Source organism: Microcaecilia unicolor, chromosome 2 (genome assembly GCF_901765095.1).
Source record: "Microcaecilia unicolor chromosome 2, aMicUni1.1, whole genome shotgun sequence".
NCBI lineage: Eukaryota > Metazoa > Chordata > Amphibia > Gymnophiona > Siphonopidae > Microcaecilia > Microcaecilia unicolor.
In genome coordinates this window covers 344,472,139-344,486,620 of record NC_044032.1, presented here as the reverse complement: position 1 = coordinate 344,486,620, position 14,482 = coordinate 344,472,139, and the positions used below count along the sequence as shown (strand labels likewise).

General features: G+C 46.5%; 1 protein-coding gene across 1 annotated transcript in view; it reads right to left on the bottom strand.

The window, feature by feature from the left end:
* The window catches only part of FRMPD1 (FERM and PDZ domain containing 1), a 360,497-nt gene that overhangs the window by 129,376 nt on the left and 216,639 nt on the right, over positions 1–14,482 (bottom strand). The window contains 1 exon segment of the mRNA XM_030194418.1: positions 2,883–3,002. Coding sequence (XP_030050278.1) covers positions 2,883–3,002 — 120 coding nt within the window.

Here is a 14,482-nt window from a genome sequence, read left to right as displayed (position 1 = left end):
GCTCATGAGTGCCTGATGGTAAGGTTTATAAAGGTACTAGTCACAGGAAACAAATTAGAAGGCATGAGTCTTCTAATTCGTCACAGGTAAGGAATACCTGGGATAAAGATGTTCTTAATACCTTATTGTGAGTGAGAATTCGCATTGCATCACAACCATTGTTCGAGTCATTTATAATTCAGCTGAATAATGTTGGGACAGAACCCATGTAGACAGAAAGTATAATAATAAAAGAAATGGTGGAAGTGTCCACAGAGGTATCTCTTACTATCTGTCATTGCATTAGGGTTTGTTTCTGAAAATTAGCTGAGACGGTAGCAAATACAAAGGGTGCTGTACAAGACTCCTAAGCTGGTATAAAAGGAATACCAGGAACACTAGTCTTCCAAGCAAAACTATGTGTGCAACTGTCACTATAGCCAGCTTATATGCATGTTACAGTACTTGGAATTCCAATCATATTAAGGCCCTATTAGTTGAAAAGTATACATGTATACAGTATGGTATAAGAACTTCCCAACAATTTGATGAGCGAATAAGTAGTGTTAATAAGTTTGGCAGAACGGGTTCCAATTTACTCAGTGTCCTAGATCTTGATAAAGAAGTATTGCACTATAGAACTTATTTAACTTTGACTTATCTATCATCTTGGCCTTGCTACGACCTTATCTATCAATGTTTTATGATCAAGTCTAACTTGCTTTTCGTTTAGGCTCAGCTACAATACTTTCTTTGTGGATATGAAACAAGCATTAGTTTTTACTACCTGATAGATGCTACCAGTTTATACAGGCACTCCAACTTGCTATGTATTCATACCATCTGTTGTTCCCAGAAAGCAAAGTTACTCACCTGTAGCAGCTGTTCTCCCAGGACAGCAGGTCAAGTATTCTCACAGTTGGGTGATGTCATATGATGGAGCCCGGTGCAGATGCTGATTAGCAAGATTGAGAACTTTCTAGCAGCATCCCACCGCACATGCACTGGTGCCTTCTCACCCAATGGCTGAACACGGGTCCCTCAGTCCACATCTCCCCTCTTTTCCAGCATTTCCCCACAGTGTCTGTATCTCTCCCCTTTTTCAGCATTCTCCCCCTTCCACCATTTTCCTCCTTTTCTACCATTTCCCCTTTATGTTCCTATCTTACAGTTTTCCAGCATTATCCCCTGTATCCCCATCTCCCCTCCCTTTTTAGCATTGTCCCTCTGTACCCCTATTTCACAGTTTTTCCAGCATTATCCCCCATATCACCATCCCCCCCCCTTTTCAGCATTGTCTCTCTGTGTCCCTATCTCCCCCCTTTTTCAGCAGTGTCCCCATATCCCTATCTCCCCCTCTTTTCAGTAGTGTCCTCTGTATCCTTATCTTCCCCTTTTCCAGCACTGCCTCTTTGTGTTCCATTGTTCCTACCCTCTCCCTGTCCACCATTGACCCTCTGTGTCCTTGTCCCTCCCTGCCCAGCATTTCTTTTCTCTGTTTTCTGTTCACATGTTCAGCTTCTCCTATCTGTTATGGCGCATCCCACTCCCAACTCCGCCTCAGGGTCACATATCTACCTGGCCTGCTGCCGCGGTCCAAGGTCTCTCCTTGTTTCTTTTCCTCCTCCACTCGTCCTTTCTTCCTTCTCTGCCCATTCCCCCCCCCCCCCCCCCCCAACCACGAGTCCTGCACCTCTCCCTTCCCCGGGTTCTCTGTAGTACTTCTCCAGCATCGGCAATTAAATTACTTAGCTCTCTGCTGGCGTTGGGGCCTCTTCTCAGGTGTGTCTCACCTATTCTACTGTAACTTTCTGTTTTCTGAGTAGGTGGAACGTGCCTGAAGAGAGGACCCAACACCAGCAGAAGGCTGACTGACTTCATCACCAGTGCTGGAGAAGTACTACAGAGGACCCCGGGGACGAGAGAGAGTGGTTGGAAGTGAGAGGGAGAAATGCAGGACTCGCTATGTGTGTGTGTGTGTGGGGGGGGGGGGGACAGAGAAGGGAGAGAAAGATACTGGACTCAAGGATGAATTTACCAATGAACAATGAGGTGACTGGCTGGACCCCCTATATGCAGGGGCCCAGAGCAATTGCTCCCTTTGCCCATTGGTAAAAGTTACTTTGTCCCTACTAGATGATCTTCATAGAAACCCCAGTACTGCTAGATTTCTCAGTAGCTTTTGACACTGTGGACCACGCTGAACATTGTATCGGTGGTACAGTGTTTGTTTTGTTCAGATCCTATCTATCATATATAGGTAAAAGTCCATACTGTTCAGCAGTGCTTTCGGAAGTGCTTCATTGCCACCATAGGCACTGACCTATGGGATACCACAAGGATCGATATTGTCATGTATTCTGTTCAATATCTATCTGAAGCCACTAGCCAAGCTGTTCTGCATCTGGGTGCTTACATCTAAGTGCCTCTTTATAGAATTGCCACCTTAGGGGCATAGTTATCAACATGGGCTAAGTATTATTTAATCACTAACTTGTGCTATCTTAGCACAGACCCCATTTTACACAATGAGACCTAGCTACTAATAAGAGGCGTTAACAGTAAAATAACACATCTTAATGGTAGCCCACAATGATAATTTTCCCCCTTAGTGCCTTTGAAAATCAGCAGCCTATATCTGTAAAATAAGCAAGTGGAAGTGTCTACAGGTAGTGTGAATCTGAAAGAACTTGGAAACCTCATGTTCACGTACCCTCTGGGAACCAATGTAAATCCCATCAATACAAAAAGTTGAAAAGTATCTGCACACTTTGTCCCACTGAAGACAGTTTGGAAACGCTATTTGTGGATTTTGGTTCTGTTTACCTTCTAGAAGTCAAAAAAGAAACCAAGTGATTTTATTACCTAATGAAATATAAAATATTCCTACAGTTTCTTCTCACCTGCAAATATAGATATTCAAAAGCTACTGGATCCTCTTGCAGAAGATCCCAAGGATCTCTTGGTACAAAGCAGACACGAAAGAGGCACCGGTAGTCATGCGACTCTCTCTTCTGTACTACCTGTAATGCACAATTAGAAGCTTTAATTAGTCCATTCTATAGTAAATAAATCTGGTTTACTTAAATGCTGCAACCAGTCTTTTTAAACAGATCTCTCGTGGTGTTTAAATATTGACTCAAATAATTTTTAAATACACAGCCTTATATAGACTATGTCCCAGTGCATTATGGGGCCCTTTTATAAAAGCGCATAAGGGCCTAGTGCGTGTCAAATTGGCATTAATGACTGGCTAGCACATGCATCTGGCGGTAATTCCGAGTTTGGCACGTGCCGAAAATCCGCAGTAGAAGATAATTTTCTATTTTCTACCACAGGGGCATTCCTGGCGGTAATCAGCAGCTGGCATGCGCTGGATGGTTACCATGCAATGGGTGGCGTTAAGGACTCAGATCATAAATAGACACACAGTGGTTTTAATTTTGCCGCACATCCATTTCCCGGACCAACCCCCCCCCCTTTTTTTTTTCCAGACGCCGTGGAGAAATGGTCCAGTGCACATCCAATACATGCACCCACACTACTGCAGGCCACGTTTTGGTGCGTCTCTGTAAAAGGGTCCCATATGATGATTTAGGGGCCCTTTACTAAAATCCGCTAAGCCCTAATGTGGACTTAGTGCAACAAAAAGAACTTACTGCAGAATGTGCTAAAAGCATCCTGTGATAATTTCCCTGTTTGCGAGCAGTAATCAAACACTATTTATTTTTTAGAAGGGGCATGGAATGGGAAGGGAAGAGTTATCCAGCTAGTATGCTGACATTACCCTGTGCTAACTGGTTAACATTACATTATACTAGGTATTTATATACTGTAAATACCTCGCAAGCTTGGCACACTGCAGTTCACATTAAAAAAGATATATAGGAGGTCACGTGGTGCCATGCTAGGGAGCGGTCGCTGAAAAGTGGAGCTCCGGCACATCCCCCTAATCAAACTATTTAATCTAGCAGTAAAGTGCTTTTGCAGACATTGCAGACTTGGTGCAGTTACCTCTGAGAAGCAGGCAAGTGTTGACGGTAATATAGCTGGCACTGGTTCACGGAATGGCAGCCAAAATACAAAGAAAGGAGAAGGAGAGGGGAAGAACAACTGAAAGCAAAATGGCGGATGCGCAGGTTCCGCTGGATGGTACGGTTTGCTCTGCATGGACTGCGGAGTTTACGGCGGAGGTTACTGCAGCAGTGGAAGCAGCTTTGGATAAGAAGTTACAGGCACTGTATGATTGGGTAGAGGCGGCTCATGAAAGATTGGATGGGTTCCATCTAGATCTGGACCAGATGCAGCAAAGAATTAGCGATTTGGAGGATCGGATGACGGGGGCTGCGGAGCCTGCAGGAGCAACGCAGAAAAGCTGCTAGACCTAGAATTGAAATTAGATGACTTGGAGAACAGGTCCAGATGCAATAATCTGAGATTGATTGGCCTCTCTAAACAATTAAGGGACTCAGACTTGGTGAGTTTTCTTGAAAATTGATTGCCGAAAACTTTAAATCTTAATAATCTGTCAGGGACCCTGAGAGTTGAGAGAGCACAAAGGGTAGGCCACGCAGGCAACTCCCAGCCAAGCCTTCGTGTGGTGATCATGAGAATACTACATTATGGACATAAAGAGGCAATACTGCAGGCATTGCAAGCTGGTTCTTATCTTTTCTATGAAGGCCAAAAAATACTGTGCTTTCAAGATTACTTGGCAAGGGTGGCAGCAGCAAGAAGGATTTTTGTGCCAATCTGTACTGCTTTATACGAACGGAGGCTGAAATTTTCCTTAGTATGTCACCCGTCTGTGGTAAAACTTCACACAGTATCAAAATACCTCTAATATGTAGTCGCGCCAGCCGAGGGAACTAACTGTGCACAGGTCACCAGAGACAGAGTGAACATAGAATAAAACATCATCCTTAAAAGATAGTACCGGATGAATGCATAAAGGTGAACATAAATTCTTTTGAATGGAATCAATTTGATTTACAATAAATTCAGATACTACTCCCTTATATATATAACAAAAAATTTATTTATTAAAGTGGAATGAAATTATTTAACTGTGCTGGTAAACAGAAAGAAATACTCTTCAGTTAGTTTGTACAGGATTAGACCAGTAAAACTGCTGATTCCCTACTGGATCCAGTATACACTCTCAGGGCCGGTCTTAGGCAGAGGCGACCGAGGCGGCCGCATAGGGCCCCGCGCCTAAGGGGGCCCCGCGCGGCGCGCCTCGCCTCTGCCTTGCCTCTCCGACCACGCTCGCCTGCCCTCCACCCATGTCCCGCGACGCGAGTCTTCTCGTTCCCCTGCTGCTCCCCCTCCCTCCAGCCACCTGAGAGCCCTCCCGTCTGAGCCCCCCTCCCCGACCCGCCAAACGACCCTCTTCTGCCACCCGACCCGCCCGCACCTCACCTGACCCAACCCAGCATTTTTAAAAAACCTTCAAGTGGCGGTGCCGGTGCCTCGCATCTGAGAGAAGAAAACTCGCTTCGTCGTTGGCCGGCCTTCCCTCAAATCCCGCCCTCTGATGTAACTTCTGCAAGGGCGGGACTTGAGGGAAGGCCGGCCAACGACGAAGCGAGTTTTCTTCTCTCAGACGCGAGGCACCGGCACCGCCGCTTGGAGGGGTTTTTTAAATGCTGGGTCGGGTCAGGTGAGGTGCGGGCGGCAGAAGAGGGTCGTTTGGCGGGTCGGGGAGGGGGGGCTCAGACGGGAGGGGTCTCAGGTGGCTGAAGGGAGAGGGAGCAGCAAGGGAACGAGGAGACTCGCGTCGCGGGACATGGGTGGAGGGGAGGGGGGATGGGGGGGTTACTGGACATAGGTGGATGGCAGTTGGCAGGGGGGACAGGAGGGTCGCTGGACATGGGGTGGATGGAGGGGAGGGGGGCTTCTGGACATAGGTGAAAGGCAGGGGCAGGCAGGGAGGACAGGAGGGGCGCTGGACATGGGTGGATGGCAGGGGAGGGGGGTTTCTGGACATAGGTGGATGGCAGGGGAGGGCAGGGGGCACAGGAGGGTCGCTGGACATGGGTGGATGGCAGGGGAGGGCATAGGGGACAGGGGGGGTTGCTGGACATGGATGGCAGGGGGGACAGGAGGGTCACTGGACATGGGTGGATGGCAGGGGAGGGGGGTTTCTGGACATAGGTGGATGGCAGGGGAGGGCAGGGGGTACAGGAGGGTCGCTGGACATGGGTGGATGGAGGGGAGGGGGTCTCTGGACATAGGTGGATGGCAGGGGATGGCAGGGGGGACAGGAGGGTCACTGGACATGGGTGGATGGCAGGGGAGGGGGGTTTCTGGACATAGGTGGATGGCAGGGGAGGGCAGGGGGTACAGGAGGGTCGCTGGACATGGGTGGATGGCAGGGGAGGGCAGGGGGCACAGGAGGGTCGCTGGACATGGGTGGATGGCAGGGGAGGGCAGGGGGCACAGGAGGGTCGCTGTACATGGGTGGATGGCAGGGGAGGGCATAGGGGACGGGGGGTTGCTGGACATGGATGGCAGGGGGGACAGGAGGGTCGCTGGACATGGGTGGATGGCAGGGGAGGGGGTTTCTGGACATAGGTGGAGGGCAGAGGAGGGCAGGGGCACAGGAGGGTCGCTGGACATGGGTGGATGGAGGGGAGGGGGTCTCTGGACATAGGTGGATGGCAGGGGAGGGCAGAGGGGACGGGGGTTGCTAGACATAGATGGATGGCAGGGGGGACAGGAGGGTCGCTGGACATGGGTGGATGGAGGAGAGAGAAGAAATGCTGGACATGGATGGAGGCGAGGGAAGAGTGAGGAAGGAGATGAGGTGAGGGAAAAGGAAGAGGGAAAAGGAAGAAAAAGTGCACATGGATATAGAAAATAGGTAGAAGCTGGATCCACTGGACAGTCAAGTCTGCGGAGGACCCAGCTTTTACTTACGGATGTAGGGCAAGGAATGAAGAAGAAAGGCCGAAAGTAAAGAAATAAATGGAAAGGAAGCCCTGGAAACGGAGTTAAGAGGACAGATAGCAGCACAATCGGATACTGAGCCAGCATGATCAGAAAAACAAAGGTAGAAAAAACTATTTTATTCAGGATTTATTAATTGGAATATGTTAATTTTTGGAAATGTGCATCTGTGATATTTTTCATGTAAGTTTTAATTTTTGTAGTATTGCTACATGCTGAGTCTGACTTCTTGAGGTAACTTTCCAGTTCAGTATTTTGCCTTCATGTGTTTTTCAGGTGTGATCAAGGAAGGTGCAATATTCTGCTAGCGTATAGTTTGCAGCCCTTTTTGTTTGTTTTTTTTCACTAGGTTGTGCACTGGTGTTTTAGAGCCCGGTGTAATTACAGTTGCCTTCCACGCCACGCATAAGGTTGTAGCTCGTCCTGTCCTTGGAATTAGTGCTGTTTATGGTTTGTTAAGGTTATGAGTGTGTTTTTGCACACGTTTGTGTATAGTGTTTTGCAGTGGAGAGATTGTGTGTTGGCCTTACTAAGGTGGCACCAAACATCGGAGAGGGTGTAGAGCCTAAATCATGACACACTATCTCTAAAAGATGTTTTGTGGCTCTACATGAGAATTGTGATATTATGATCCCTTGCTAGCTTCATATTGTTGATAATCTGCATTTTCCATATGGCTGGTATATTGGTGTATAAGGTATTAATTGTGACCTTTTTTTTAACTTATTTTTTTTCTGTGTGTTGTCAGACAATTATGGATGACAGACAGAGTTGGAGTCTTCTTGAGTCAGAGAGCTGTGGTATATATTTTAAAACAATTTTAATACCTTGGTGGTCTATATGTTTTTATATTGTACATTATATTTTACATATCACTTTATTTTATTGTATATCTTTCATTTCATTTTTATTTTATTCAGTGCTTTTTTTGTAGAAAAAAAGGTGCCGGTACTCATTATGGGCGGGGTCACCACATATGGCTCCACCCCTATGATAGCCACACCCACATTAACCACACCCCCTATACCAGCCATGGCGCATATAAACAGACATCATTGAAAATATTACAGTACTATAGGAGAAAAAAATAACGTGATTTGCTAAGTAGTAGTAGTAGTAGTATACCCAGTGCAAAATAAGACAGCCAATGTAAATTCTCAAATTGGACATATTACAAACACTAAAATGAAAATAAAATGATTTTTTTCTACCTTTGTTGTCTGGTGACTGTTTTTCTTTCCATATTGGTCCCAGTCTGTGATTCCCCTTTCCTTTTTTTCGCTTAACTCTTCTGTGCCATTTATCATTTTTGTCTCCTTTTTCTTTGCTTTCTTCAATATTTTTCAGGCTCTCTCTCTGTCCAGATTTAATTCATTCTTACTATCCATTCTTTAATTTCCTTCATCTACCTGTGGCTTTTCATCTTTTCCTCACCCTTGTTCTCCCCATGCCCCTTCCTCTTATTCTCCAGTCTTTCTCTATTCCCCTTTTCCATCCAGCAGCTCTGCTTTCTCTCCCCATCCTTCCAATGTCTCCCCTATTTCTTTCTGCATTCTTCCATCCAGCGTCTTCCCTCTTTCTCTCCCTATCCTTCAGTTTTCCCTCTCTCTCTCCACATCCTTCCATCTGTTTTTCCCTCTCTCTCTCCCCATCCTTCCATCTGTTTTCCCCCCTCTCTCCACATCCTTCCATCTGTTTTCCCTCTCTCTTTCCCCATCCTTCCATCTGTTTTTCCCTCTCTCCCCAATCCTTCCATGTGTTTTTCCCTCTCTCTCCCCATCCTTCCATCTGTTTTTCCCCTCTCTCCCCAATCCTTCCATCTGTTTTCCCTCTCTCTTTCCCCATCCTTCCATCTGTTTTTCCCTCTCTCCCCAATCCTTCCATGTGTTTTTCCCTCTCTCTCCATCCTTCCATCTGTTTTTCCCCTCTCTCCCCATCCTTCCATCTGTTTTCCCTCTCTCTCTCCCCATCCTTCCATCTGTTTTTCCCCTCTCTCCCCAATCCTTCCATCTGTTTTCCCTCTCTCTCTCCCCATCCTTCCATCTGTTTTCCCCTCTCTCCCCAATCCTTCCATCTGTTTTTCCCCTCTCCCCAATCCTTCCCTCTGTTGGTTTCCCTCTTTCTCTCTCTCCCCAATCCTTCCCTCTGTTGGTTTCCCTCTTTCTCTCTCTCCCCAATCCTTCCCTCTGTTGTTTTCCCTCTCCCTGCCAAGTTTCCCGCGAACGGCGCGAAGTCGCGACTCACGCGGCACCAGCCCCTATTTCTGGCCGCTGCTGCTTCTCCTGTTGAGCAGCAGCGGCCGCTACACAAAGAAAAAGAAGATTTTGAAAAAAATTGAAACCTGGCTGAAACGCGGCACCCCGGCACTGTAGACAGCCATTAGGCATTGGCTGTTGCCCCGCAGCCGCTCCTCCTCTTGCCTCTACGTCACTGCCCCTGGAGGAAGACCCCGGAGGAGCGCAGTGACGTAGAGGCAAGAGGAGGAGCGGCTGCGGGGCAACAGCCAATGCCTAATGGCTGTCTACAGTGCCGGGGTGCCGCGTTTCAGCCAGGTTTGAAGTTTTTTTAAAAAATCTTTTTCTTTGTAGCGGCCGCTGCTGCTCAACAGGAGAAGCAGCAGCGGCCGGAAATGGGGGCTGGCACTGCGTCCGTCACGGGGCGGGGGGAGCAAAAAAAAAAAGGTGCCGGTACGCCGTACTGTTGCGTACCGGCACAAAAAAAGCACTGATTTTATTGCATATATGGGTTACAGAGTAATAGGGGAATTTGAAAGTACTGAATCTTTTCTTAATATTTTTCCTTTATTCTCCTTTGTTATGAGAATTGGAACTACTAATTGTAGTGGACTTGAACTGAATAATTTCTGGGGAGGGGAGGTTTCATGATAGCATTGTGCTTATTATTTCAATCAGTTTTTTGTACAAGTTTAGCTTCATTGTCTTTATTTGAAATTTCATAAATATAAAAATGTTTTTAAAATGGAATAATCTTATCAATGGGGTGGGGCTAGGGTGGAGGCGGGGCTATGGTGGGGTGGGGCTAGGATGGGGCCCCACCAAAATGGTCTGCATAGGGCCCCGCACTTGCTAAGACCGGCCCTGTACACTCTACTTTCTTTACTAATCAAACATTTATTTTCCTAACCAAGTTACAAGTCAGTATAACACTTCAAAGATTTCCAACTCAAAATAGGAATGTTCCTTAGATGTATTTCATGTAAAATCTCAGTTCACTTGTGTGGGAAACAGGAGTTTCAGAAAAGATGTGAATTGTCTCTCTCTGTACTTAGCTGAAGGAAACTTCCAGTTGCAGACTCAGTCTTCAAGTGATCTCTCCTTTAAACGTTGTCTTCTTCCTAAACTTAATGTAAAAATAAAATAAAAGGAGAAATACTGCCTCCCTGCAGTGTGTATGTCTTTCCCTGCCTGAAACTGGAACCTGGACTGAGTGCCAAACTATGAAAAAATAAAATAAATTGAATTTCCTCAGTTCTAATTTCCTAAGTAGCTCTATTATAACTTTACCCTGACTATCTAAAAAGCAACTCTTTTTGTTTCTTCCAAGCTGCTGAGATCTTGAAGCCCACTGCTGGATCTCATCCACACACACACATTCATAGATCCACTCCCCGCTCAGCAGAGAAACCTCAAACTTGTAAATCTCAACCAATCTCTTTCAGAAATAAATCTTTTTCCTTAAATGTGTAATGATTTCTGATCATTACTATTAGGACCAAATCAACTTGGAAACTCACAATCCTTTCCTCAGGAGAGAGAACTAAAACTTTCAAATCTAGTACAAACCTCTCCTCAATTCCCTGTTTTACTTCAACCAAGTCAGTCACTCTTTTAATATATCAATCAAATCATATCAATTCTTTCTTTCAATTCTTACACACAGAGCTCACAGAATGCAGGTCCTGGCTCAGTCAAATCTTCAGTTGCTCTCCTCTGCTCTATTCCCGGCAGGGTTGCCAGGTGGAAAATTTTTTTCCCACCCAAACCAGCCTAAATCCAGCCCAAAACCCGCCCAAACACAAACCCCGCCCCTGACACCCTCACCCCCGCGTCATCACCCCCGCCCCCGCTGTCATCGACCACGCCCCCATTATCGGCCCCGCCTCCCCCGTCATCGGCCCCGCCCAGAACGTCACTGACCCCGCCCCAAACGTCACTAACCCCGCCCCCCACGGCCAAAAAAACCACCTAAAAAACCACCCAAAAGACAAAAAAGAAGCCCAAAAAACCGCAACCCGCCGCGGGCAAAAATTTCCCGCGGCGGGTCGCAGAAAACCGCCCACCTGGCAACACTGATTCCCGGGCAGAATTCTAACAAGAGCTGCTCAGCCAATCAGAGAGCTCTATTTGAATGCAGATTAACATAGATACTCTAATGGGAATTTTTTTTTTGTCAAAATCACTAGATAAACCCTTCGTTTTTGGATCAAATTATACATTTTTGATCAGAGTCATGCTCTAGCATTAAGGCTGTAGACATCTCTAACACTTTTTATCCATAAATATGTAAATGAGGACCTCCCAATAACGGACAAATTTGCATATTAAGCATTCCTAGACAAGAAAGAATATCACAGACACCAGGGGCACAAAGTGTTACATGGAGGACAATATATGGTAATCCCATGTGACAACTCTTTCTAGAGACAGGAGGGTAAAGCAAAATGGGAGAAGTTGAAGAATTTTCCCAAGCATTGGTTTGACCGGTAGGTAGGTGACAGACCCGGGAAAGGAAAAGGCCAGGGAGCAAGGAAATGCCTAAACTGAAGACTATGATCTGAGACAGGAGAAGAAAAGGAGTGCACAGCTAAGATGACATCAACATTGTCTCCTTAATTCAGTGGAGCTGGTCAGAAAGCCCAAACTACTGTCCAGAGAAATTAACTGAAGGAAGGGGGAGGGAGAATTAACAGGAAACAAAGAAAAGGAAAGCACATTTTATGCAATGTTGCTTGCATGGAGTTGTTCAGTGCCCAAAAGCAACAGCCAATCAAGAGAGCAACTATTGTGTACAAAGCTGCCTGACTGGTTATGCAAGTGGCTATTGTTTATGAATGGTCATTTCTGGGCTGCATGGAAGATATAGGAATAAGTTAAATGCATGAGAGAGGTGAATACCTACAGGCATTTATTTCCCATGAATCTAGAGGCAGGAGAAAATGCTTCTGGCTATCACCAAATTAACTGTACATAATTACTATCGGCAGCTTTTATTATTTGTCCCTATATAGCATTTTGACTGTTAGTGTGTGACACTGCACTGGCCCCTTTAGCGGTTTTGATTTTTGGAATGCTGTAAAAGATGTTAAATGTGTTCATCCTTATATCTTCTGTTTTAAGATACTACCAGCACAGGAAGCTTAAGCGCTGCACCAAGTAGACTCACGGGAGTGCCCTGTCTTCCACCTGAGAATAAATGCAATCTAGACGCTATGAATGCTCCACACAGTGCCACCCTCCTCCCGAGTTCAGCAAATTCTCCTCCCTCTCTCCGGATCCGGTCCCTCACCGACTCCTGGCTTGTCCTTTTAATTCTTCGGGGCAGGCAGGCAGTCTTGCCTGCCCGCTACCAGCTGACTCTCCCCTGCTGCCGGTTCGCGATTCAAAATGGCCCCGAGACTTCAGCATAAGTCTCGCGAGGCCGCCTCTGGAAGTCTCGGTGGCCATTTTTAAAGCACAAATCGGCAGCGGGGGAGAGTCAGCTGGCAGCGGGCAGGCAAGACTGCCTGCCCCGAAGAATTAAAAGGACAAGCCAGGAGTCGGTGAGGGACTGGATCCGGAGGGAGGGAGGAGGGAGGGAGGAAAGCCAGAGCCGGCTCGCGATTTTTAACAACCGACTCGCAAGTCGGTAGAAATTTTAACTACCGGCTCTTGCGAGCTGGAGCGAGCCGGCTCCAGCACACCACTAACTGGAGGGAACATCTTTATTTGACTGGACCTTGGAAAAATCTCCTGATATCAGTACAACTCAAAAACCTTTTTTTTTCTTTGTGGGGCGGGGAAGATGGGGATGCTATGTACATTCACTATTTGATTGTTGCATGATAGAGGGGTACGGACTTGCAGTCAAAGCTACAACACTGTTCTTGGCTTGAACCTGTTTGATCTGAACTGACTTGAGATGATGTAGCTGAGCTTATATACTGTTTCTGTTATCTCCCCCCCTCCTTGGGTTTTTTTTTGGGGGGGGTTCTCATTCACTTGCAAGCTAATTAGGGCAGGTGCTGAGCCCATCCATCCCGGCAGGGTTTTTGGGACTATTCGGGTGTGGTGGAATATGTTTAGAACTTGGTGCAGAGAACATGAGGTTGAATGCGATTGTCTGAGGGGGTCTTATTGAATTTGTCTGGAGGAAGGGTTTGGGAGGAAGAGATAGGATACTGCACCACCATTATTGCACTACTAAAAACACAATCTAGGAAACTGGAACGCGCATGGAAAAAAATAAAAGACGAACACACACAACGCATGGAAACAACTACAAAAGAAATACAAATACGCAATAAGGCAGACCAAAAGGTCGTACTACAAAACTAAAATTGGGCCAGACTACAAAAACAAGAAGAAACTATACCATCTCGTGAACAAACTACTAAACACAACGCCGGTCACCACAACCAACACTGACATCCCATCTGCAGACAACCTTGCTAAATATTTCAATGAAAAAATCGTAAACCTAAGCAAAACCCTACCTCAGAAAACATGGACATAGAAAACTTCATTAATGGTCTAGACCCAACTCCTGGTGAATACCCTGCTGACCGAATATGGTAAAAGTTTGCTCTCCTCAGCACCGACACAGTTACCCAGGCGATTAAACAGTGCTCCAACTGCCATTGTCAACTGGACACCTGCCCAGAGGCGTAGCTACAGGTGGGCCCAGGCCCAGGCCCACCCAATCTCAGCTCAGGCCCGCCCAATCTCAGCTCAGGCCCACCCAATCTCAGCTCAGGCCCGCCCAGTTTGTCCTGATCCTCCAATCATAGCCGGTCTTCTAGGCACCGGTTAGCCTGCAGTGCAGACAGCCTTTTAGTTTAGCTGCGTCTCAGCCACGTGCATTCAGGCGGCTGACTGGCAGTAAACACATCAGTTCATTCCTCCTTCTGCCTTAATTGTTTTAGTGCAGTGCTCAGTCCGGAAGTCAGGAGTGCGACTTTGCTTTTCAGTCTCAGCTGCTCTGTGGACAATTATCTTATCGGTGGTTCTGCCTTAATTGTTTTAGTGCAGTGCTGAGTCCCACCTTAAGACCTGATCCCGGACTTGGGGCCTGCTGGATTCAGCTCAGTAATTAGCTCAGCTGGAGAAGTTGGGCCCTATTTTGTTACAGGCACAGAGACCTTGAGAACTGTTGGGCCACCAAATTTCCAAGAAATATCCTGGTCAGCAAAATGACCAATTCTGTCTGGTCAAGAGACTTGGCTTCATTAATAAAATGCGATGCTAAGCAGAGCTAGAATAAGCTTTTTCTGCGCAAGGCTTGCTTCTTGATTTTACTTTTTAAACTGTTTTATTTTGTGATATAGGCAAGACAC